Source organism: Echinops telfairi, unplaced genomic scaffold, assembly GCF_000313985.2.
Source record: "Echinops telfairi isolate 266 unplaced genomic scaffold, ASM31398v2 ScPeMD7_7457;HRSCAF=8495, whole genome shotgun sequence".
Taxonomy (NCBI): domain Eukaryota; kingdom Metazoa; phylum Chordata; class Mammalia; order Afrosoricida; family Tenrecidae; genus Echinops; species Echinops telfairi.
The window spans coordinates 15,860,330-15,868,846 of NW_022111357.1; the positions used below are offsets into that span (position 1 = coordinate 15,860,330).

Below are 8,517 nucleotides of genomic sequence, written 5' to 3' on the forward strand. Positions count from 1 at the left end.
TGGTGCTGGTGGGCATGGGCATCGCCGTGGCCGGCTACTGGCCGCACCGCACGGGGGCTCCGGGACCCCGCACCACCAATGCCAGCGCGCCCCTGGTGAGCGAGCTGCGGCGAGAGGGCCGCGGTGCCCGCGCTCACGGCCCGCACGAGCGGCTGAGGCTCCTCGGGCCCGTGGTCATGGGCGTCGGCCTGTTCGTGTTCATCTGCGCCAACACGCTGCTCTATGAGAACCGCGACCTAGAGACGCGACGGCTCCGTCAGGGGGTGCTGCGGGCCCAGGCGCTGCGGCCCCCCGACGGACCCGGCTGGGATTGCGCGCTCTTGCCCAGCCCTGGCCCTAGGACTCCCCGAGCCATAGGCTGTGCTGAACTGGAGAGTTGGGACCTGGCCCCTCATCGGGGTACCTCACCTGTCCCATCAGTAAGGAGTCTGCGTTCAGAGCCTGCTAATCCTCGTCTGGGGTTACCAGCCCTGCTCAACAGCTACCCACTGAAGGGTCCGGGGCTGGCCCCACCCTGGGGTCCACAGACCCAGACTGGCCACGTGATCATCACCATGCAGCCTGCTGGTACCTGCATTGAACACTCCAAATCTCTGGACCTGGGTCTGGGAGAGCTTCTGCTTGGGGCCCCGGCCCCTCGGGACTGTGCTCACCGCAGCTGGCCGCGGCTGGATCGCCTTAGTCTAGGGGGTTATGCCAAATTGGGCGGAGGAGGTGACTCGGGGCCCCGAGTCTGAGGAGCCTACGGGGTTGGCAGCAGGTGCCATGGTAACAGGGCCAGGGGTCCCATGCGATGGATGCTCCCGCCCCACAGGGAAATGCCAGCCATACTAACGTTCAACTGAGCTGGAGAAAGCACGAATGTGGACTCTGGAAACCAGCGAGACTCGGCCTCAGGGATTCCGTCAGCCTCTAATCGTGGCCTTAGCCCTGGACAGGTACCTGATGGGGCTGGAGGTCCGGGCCAGGATGACTAGGCGATGGGCTTCCTGTCTCGCTAAACTCAAAGAGTGGGCAAGAACTCTTGAGACTTCGGAGTGTCGACTGGGTTGTTAAGTCAGGGTGGGGCATGGGGTTCGGGCCTCTCTGGGAAAGTGGGTAATGGGGTGGTACTGCGACAGAGCCTCCACTGCCATCTGGAACCGGGACTAGCCTTTAACTCCCATGCAGGGCTCCACTACTGCCGATGCCTTCCTTCACACTGAGGGGTGCCCCCCCAACAGGTCTGAGAAGCCGCCTGCTCCCCTTAATCACGGTCTGTGCTGCAAAATCTGCCAGTTGGCAGAACACATCTGTCAGTTCTCAGAAATCCTTTCACACAACACAAGCTGCATTTTGGCAAGTGTGGGTACCTTAGTGGAGAAGACTTGAGTTTGCAGTGCCTAGCCCCATCTCCCTCCCCTTCCCCCCAACTGCTGGGAGCAATGGAGAACCTCAAAGTAGATCAAGCCTCAGTCATTTTTTTGGAAAGTTTATTGGAAAATGCAATACAAGAAGCAAGACCAAACACATACCTACACACTACAGCCACTTCTCTTACTATGAAAGGCCCGAATCACAGACCTAATTATTGCCTAGTTTAGCTAAAGATTTTTGCCAATTGAATTCTGCTGCCATAGTTCCTATTTTGTCAGGAAATGTAAACAACTACTTGATATGATTCATAATTTTTTAAAAAATGTACAAAGCTCCTTCATTTTTTGTCACCAAAATAATACATTTGAGAGAGATTTGTAAAAAACAAAACCAGCCTGGGGCTGAGGTTCTGGGTGGAGATTTCCCATAAGCATCCCTTGGGGGTGGTCAGGCCATAGCTGTCTCCATCACCCAGGGTGGGCTGTGGTCTCTTCACCCTAGCTGCCCTGTGGGACACGTGGTGGGCCTGGGACGGGCAAAGCTGCCCTGACAGCATACTGCAGCCGGGTGTCCTGGGAGCTCTGGGCAGTGAATTCTGTGGGTCCTACTGTGCTGGTGGGGTGGGGATGGCAGAGAGCTCGTGTGTCCTGGAGAAGATCCCTAGTTCTCACGGGAAAATAAAACTGCAGCAAGAGTTGTTCCTGTGATTTTTCTGAGTCACTTTAGGGCACTTGTTGCCAAGCCATTGGCCCTGGAGCTGCACCTCTTCTCCCTCTACGTCACCACCTGGGTGGAACCTGCTTTTACACACACACACCACAGCAACTGCAGGAAGGGGAAAAAACAAAAATCCAAACCCCGATGTGTTGTCAGAGAGGGAGCTTGGAGGGATATCCCTCTTGCTGAACTTGTCCAAAATCATGGCTTCTGAGTTGGAAAAGTATTCAAGATCTTCTGGTCCAATGTATAGACTTCCTAGCTGACTGGGAGAGGTGGCTAGGGAGCTGGAGCTGAGCTGAAGGCCTGTTGAGCCTCTTGGTCCTGTGCTTTGGAGTCTGTCACACTGCACTGGCCAGCACAGGGCATTCAGTACGCTACCTGTTAAATATACACATGCCTTCCTCTTCATTCCACAGGCTTTGTGGTACAAGGCAGGGTGGGGTGGGGTAGCGGCCACTGTTCATGCCTCTTGGGAAGCAAGAGCATACCATAAGCTTGTTTTATGTGAACAGTACTTCCAACCTAGCCACCCCTTCCAACAAGAGTCCAAGAGAGTCCATGCACTGCCCAGAGTGTCCCTTGTTTAGATCCTGAGACAGGGCCACCTCCTCTCCCCCAAGCCTACACACTCCCCTGGTGCTCCACCCCTCCCCAAAGACAGGACTGCCTGCTGGTGAACCAGATGACAAGCGCACACCGGCAAAGCTGGGCCAAGTGGCCAGAAGGACCTAGGTTAAATGCAGGCAGTCAAGACTGGCATGTGGCAGTGCCCCACTGCCCATCCTAATAAGCTGACTTCCAGCTTGGCATTAGGACCCTCAGGCACCTCTAGGAAGATATGTTTCAAGGAAGCAAGCTGGAAGACTAGAAAAACCCAACCGGATAAAACACTTCTCAATCTTTCCCAGAAGGTACCCAGGAAAGAACGGGGGAGCCAAGGGCATCGGTGTTTACATTTCCAAAACCAAAAAAGCCAAACCCCAAATTCATCACAAAATCAAGCCGACAGAATCTGAGCTCAGCTGGCAAGGGGAGAGGAGTGGCCAGTCACTTGTGGGAAAGAGATCCTTGAGAGTCATTCCCTTGCTCCAGAAGGGAGTCCTGGGGAAGGCACCCGGGGAAGAAGCGAGAGCCAGGAGCACAACCCCTCCTTGGTCACAGCCTTCTCACCTGGGACTACAGAGAGGCTCGGACCTGGGTGCCCGGCCATCTTCTTATCAGGAGCTGACTGAGGAGACTGGCCCTCTCCCTGTGTCAGGTGCACCCTCTCAGAACTGGAAAAACCTTATTTTAAAGACCTCATTAAACTTTACTTCCTGAAATTACCACTCAAAATGTGCCATTAGAGCTTTTGGCCAAAAGTGCTTCTTTTTTCTCCCTCTTTCCTGTGAGTTTTGGTCTCCTGAGATGGCAGCTGGGGGCGGGGGTGGGGGTGGAGGACTTAGCAGAGCCACTGCTTCTAATGAGGTAAAGGAATGGTGAGGCGGGAAAGCAGAAGGTGAAGGCCACGGATATGTTCAGACATTCACAGTATCAGATCTATCTGATGCACCTTCTTGTATCTTTGATCTAAAGAAGCTTCAAAAACAAACACTAGAAGAAGGAAAAAAAAAAACACTACTACATTCTTAGTAGAGGTCTAAGCCTCCCCAAACCACCCCAACTGAGTGTGGACTGTGCCCGGCCCTGCGGTCGGGACAGCCAGCCAGCCTGCTCTTCTGCCAAGTCACATCACAGGATCTGAGAAAGAGCTGGTTTATGAAGATTTTGCTGTTACTCAAAAGGTATAAAACTAAGATGGGGTGTGTGTGCAGGGAAGCCCCATTATGCTGGCTTTGGCCTCCAACACGGCTGACGGAGTCTGCAGGATTCCCAGGGACTGTCAGTATCTGGGTTGGCAATAATCAGTGAGGCCAGATTGAAGGGGCTGCAGACCACCCCGTTAGAAACAAATTCAAAGCCAAACAATCTGCTTAAAACCAGTCCATAGAGTGAAGAGGTGAACAATTTCTGCTATCACAATATAGAAAAAGGTATCCAAAAGGATCCAAGATAAGAAGAATCTCTTGATATAAATTCCAAATAGAAAAGGAAATTAACTTCCTGGTGGTTTAGAATAATTGTGAGTCTGAAGTCTGAGGACTCCAGTTCTGCTTCTTTATCATTTCGCTGGTTTCCTTTTTGATGGAAGAAGGCAGGGCATTGGGGTGGAATGGTTCCTAGAGGAGAGAAAGCAAAGAGTTAAAATCCTACAGGGAAGGGAGCTGTCCTCTGACAAGTGAGGTCACAATTGGCCCCCAAGGCCTGTCCATGTAAACTACCTTTAAGTGTGAATTTCTCTGAACCCTTGGCTCTGAGAAAGCAGCTACTCTGCTTCCAACTCTCTAGTCTGGCCCCCAGCTGTTTCCTCAGCCAGAACCCCGTCCCCCTGTCCAGTTCTTGTTGTGTCCTCCTCTGGTTCTCACAGGTCTGGGCTCAGGCTAGGTTAGAGCAGCAGAGAGGAATCACAGCAGGAAGCAGGAGGATCCAGAGGGGGTGCCTCCCCTAGCCTACACTGCTGGCACAGCTAAGGACAGGGGGATGCAGAGGCCTGGCTGCTTAATTATTTCTTTGTCCCCCACTCCACTTAGCCTCTCCTCTGTCTTCATACTATCAGTCACTTCTCTGTGGGGCTGGGAGAGTGGGCATCTGGCACGCAGCAGGAATACCCCCTACCTGAGCTCATTCCTCAGAGATCTCGGTCTCCTGATGGACGACCACCTTGGTCACAGACATATCTGGATGCTGCTCCTTTGCTTCCTTAATGGCCTGTACGAGCACCTAAGACAAACAGAAGCAAAGGCATCAGAGAACAGAAAAGCAGCCTGGCTAGTGCAGGAAGGCAGGGAGTGTAGACCTTTGTTTCTCTGGCAAATCCACTCCCTCTGTCTGCAGCACCAGGCTGAGCCATACTGATGACTACCTTCCCTGCCCTTTTCAGACCTGATAGCACAGAAGTGCACACGCACGTGTGTGTGTGTGTGTGTGTGTGTGTGTGTGTGTGTGTGTGTAAGGGCACTTCAGGGTGTCAGCTGCACTTTCCTGGGCCAGCTGGGAAGAGTCAGTCACTCAAGAAATGAGTCTGGAGGACAATGCCCCAAACTGTGTACAGCACAGTGTAACCAAGGCATTCAGGACAGGAGAGAAGAATCAAGACGTATGCTGCAAGAAGGAAAAAAACGGGAGAGAGAATGAGGGGAAAGGGAGGGGAGGAGAAGGAGGGCTAGCACTTATTGGATGCCTACTGCGTGCCAGTCTGTCACGGTCTAGTTATACGTTTGTCACAATTAACTTCACAGATGAGGGTAGTAGCACTGTTTCCATTTTACAGATGAGCAAACAAAACTGAGTACCGCTGGTTAAATAGGTTACACACAGCAAGTCCGAAATGCAACTCAAGGCTGTAAGAACTGTCTTTCTGCCACAACATCCTTTACTCTCCTAGGGGCCCGATTTGAGCATCTGGAGTACTGGGAACTAGAGGGAACGTAAAAGTTAGAAAGACAAGAGAAAGCAGTGATGCCACTCTCCTGGGCCTCCAGTTCTGAGCCTGCCGGTGGAACACTCCAGGTGGAAGCATCACCAGGGGGCATGGTGGCACTGGGCTCTCAAGAACTGGCTGCATAACCTGACTCTCAGGAGCTACTTCTAAGAAAGTCAGGGATTAAAAAAAAAAGAAGGTCAGAGACAAGAAGGAAGCTGCCTGTGGGTCTTGTGAACACCTTGCTTTAACAACCCCCCCACCCCACCCTAACATCCCACCCCCACCCCACCCCAGGACCTGAATCCTGTTGGCCCCGCTCCAATCCTCTCCCTGGTGGCTCCAGCACCCTTCAGGTGCCTCCCTCCTCAGAGGGCATGGCAGCTCCTTCCTTCATTCTAGGCGATCATTGGAGGGACCTTGGAGCAGCTCTCCAGGCCAGCCAGTGTGCTGTCACAACTATCTTGGGAGATTGCAACCTGGCTTTGTTTCACAGAAGATGGAACTACTGCTCCGAAAAGCAAAATAACTTGCTCAAGGGCACACAGCCAGTACATGGCAGAACCAGGATTCCACCCAGACCCGTCCCACTCTACACCCCCAGTCCCTCCCACCGCAGGTGGGGTGCAGAGGGATGCTCACTGTGCAGCCAGACTGAATAGGAGACATAGGCAGGCTAGGAGGTAGCAGGGTGGGCAGGGTGCAAGGCTGCCTTGTTTCTGAGACCCTGAGCAGTCTTGGGGGCGAGTCTCATGCTCCTACCAAGAGAACTGCCAGCGCTGCAGCACAGCTGTCTTTTTTTAAAGGCACTCAGCATATTAGCATAAAGGCCACGCAATGACTGCTCCAGCAATCCTGTCAATGATTCCAGAAGCATTTGCATGCAGTCTCTTCCACCCCCACCTTGCTGCAGTTTTGCTGTTCTAACCTCACCCAGCCGAGAATTGGGAACATTCATCCTGACCTTATTAGCTGCTAATTGCTTATAGCACACAATTAGCACCTAATTAACATAAAACAGAATTTTAGCACTCAGAAGGGCCCAGAAATGATCTAGATCAGCCTACTCATTTAAGAGAAGAAGAAAAAAAGACAGCGCTAACTTGATTTGTCCAAGGTCACACACACAGTGAGAGATGCACGACAGAAGCCAAGTTGTAAGACTCCTGGATTCTGGCCCATCACACCATGGCCCCTAGTAGACAGCTACGAGGGCTCTAGGGGCAGGGGTCATGCTTTGCCTGTTTGCTGTCACATCACACCATGGCCCCTAGTAGACAGCTACGAGGGCTCTAGGGGCAGGGGTCATGCTTTGCCTGTTTGCTGTCACCCACGATCTCAGGCACGGGCTATGGTCTCCAACATTCCCTGAATAATGACTGCACCTCTTGCCGTGAGCCCACCAAGCAGCACATGCTGCACACCCAGTGCCGCAGGGATGCTCACAACAAGCTAGAGAAGATAGCTCTTAAAGATGAGCACATTGAGGCTAGAGAGGTCAAGATAGAATACGGTAAGAAGCAGGGTTTGAACAAGTCTATTTGAGCCCTTGCATTTTCCATTCCGCATCTGTGCTTCCCTAGCTCTGACCCTCCAGAAGCTGGGTAAACGGCTGGGACTTCCTTGCATTTTGGCTCTATGATTAAGTGAAGAAATAAAGAAGGCTCTCATCCTGAAGACCTCTCTGTCTTGTGTCCTGTTGTCTTGAGGAAGCACTAGACAGTGAAGGCCTTCTTTGGGGATGAAGATGGCAGAGGTATCCCTCAGCATTCAACAACCTTCCTGCCTGGGGACCTCACCCATTTCAAGAATCTCCTCAGCAGTCCTACCTGATCATGGTCGATATCGTTATCTCCTGTGATCACAATTCTCTTCTCAATCCGGGTCTCTGAAATCCCACCTTTTACAGTCTGGAACCAAGCAGAGGTGATCATATAAGGTCAGCAATGTAACTGAAAGGAGGGGAGGAAGGAAGAAAAGGACGGAAGCAGTAGCAAAAGATCATTCTGAAAACTTCATTTCAAATTTTAATCTGCTGCTGGAACCTGCAGAGAATAGCTTTCCTACCACTCACCTGTGTAGAACTCTTGGCTGAATCTACGCAAATGAGCATATTTCTATTCCTTTGGACTGCTAAAAACAATCTCTAATAAGCTAAGCAAAAGCCCATTGTCTTTTATTTGCTTTCTATTTTTCCTCCACTCAAATGCTACAGAGATTCGTTGAGTAAACAAAACAGAGGTTCCCCCTGGCACATTTTTGATTCTTTTCAAAAGGAAAAAAAAAGGCTATAAACAGCAACATCATGGATCTCGAAATTGAGCTCTTTATTTTAAAGCATTTTCACATTCTTGATGTCAAAAGATCCTCCAATAATCACCCGAAGATGGTTCAGTATCTCTACTTGACAGACGAGGAAAACCAAGGTCTAGACACATTAAAACCTGGCTTCCTATCATCTGAGTATTGATGACAGAGCTTTATTGAGAAACTACAAGAAAATGCACTTTTCTCTAGTGCTTCAGCACACATTAATGGACTCTGATTATCTGGGGTTATCTCCAATCTCCTCTTTCTTATGAATCATATTCTAACAACTGTACTATTTCAGCATCCAGACCACAGTTCCCATGGCCTCAACACCTTGAACATGCCATAAACATTCTTTGTCAGGTCCTGAATCCTGATTTTTGGCTTGGAAAAAAATATGGTTGCATACTGATACCAACAAAACTTGACTGTACTTGTGAATGAGGAGGAGTGCGGAGTGGAGACCCAAAGCCCATCTGTAGGCCACTGGACATCCCCTTATGGAAAGATCTTGGGGAGGAGACGAGCCTGTCAGGGTGCCGTGTAGCAGCTATGAAACATACAACTTTCCTCTAGTTCCTAAATGCTCTCTCCACACCCACTATCATGAT

At 51.1% G+C, this 8,517-nt stretch overlaps 2 protein-coding genes across 11 annotated transcripts in view; one reads left to right on the top strand and one right to left on the bottom strand.

Moving 5' to 3' along the window:
- Positions 1 to 2: 2 nt before the first annotated feature.
- On the top strand, positions 3 to 2,050 carry TMEM200B (transmembrane protein 200B; the record flags this gene model as incomplete). The annotated part of the gene is made up of 1 exon (XM_004705319.2): positions 3 to 2,050. A coding segment is annotated over one exon (735 nt), but the record flags the coding sequence as incomplete, so codon positions are not given.
- EPB41 (erythrocyte membrane protein band 4.1) overlaps positions 1,456 to 8,517 on the bottom strand; it is a 218,450-nt gene continuing 211,388 nt past the window's right edge. For all 10 annotated transcript variants that reach the window (XM_045298791.1, XM_004705044.2, XM_045298787.1 and 7 more), the window contains 3 exons: positions 7,426 to 7,506; positions 4,792 to 4,896; positions 1,456 to 4,295 (listed from right to left, as the gene is read on the bottom strand). In XM_045298791.1, coding sequence (XP_045154726.1) covers positions 4,798 to 4,896; positions 7,426 to 7,506 — 180 coding nt within the window. In that variant the 3' untranslated portion in view covers positions 1,456 to 4,295; positions 4,792 to 4,797. The remainder of the gene's footprint in view (positions 4,296 to 4,791; positions 4,897 to 7,425; positions 7,507 to 8,517) is intronic.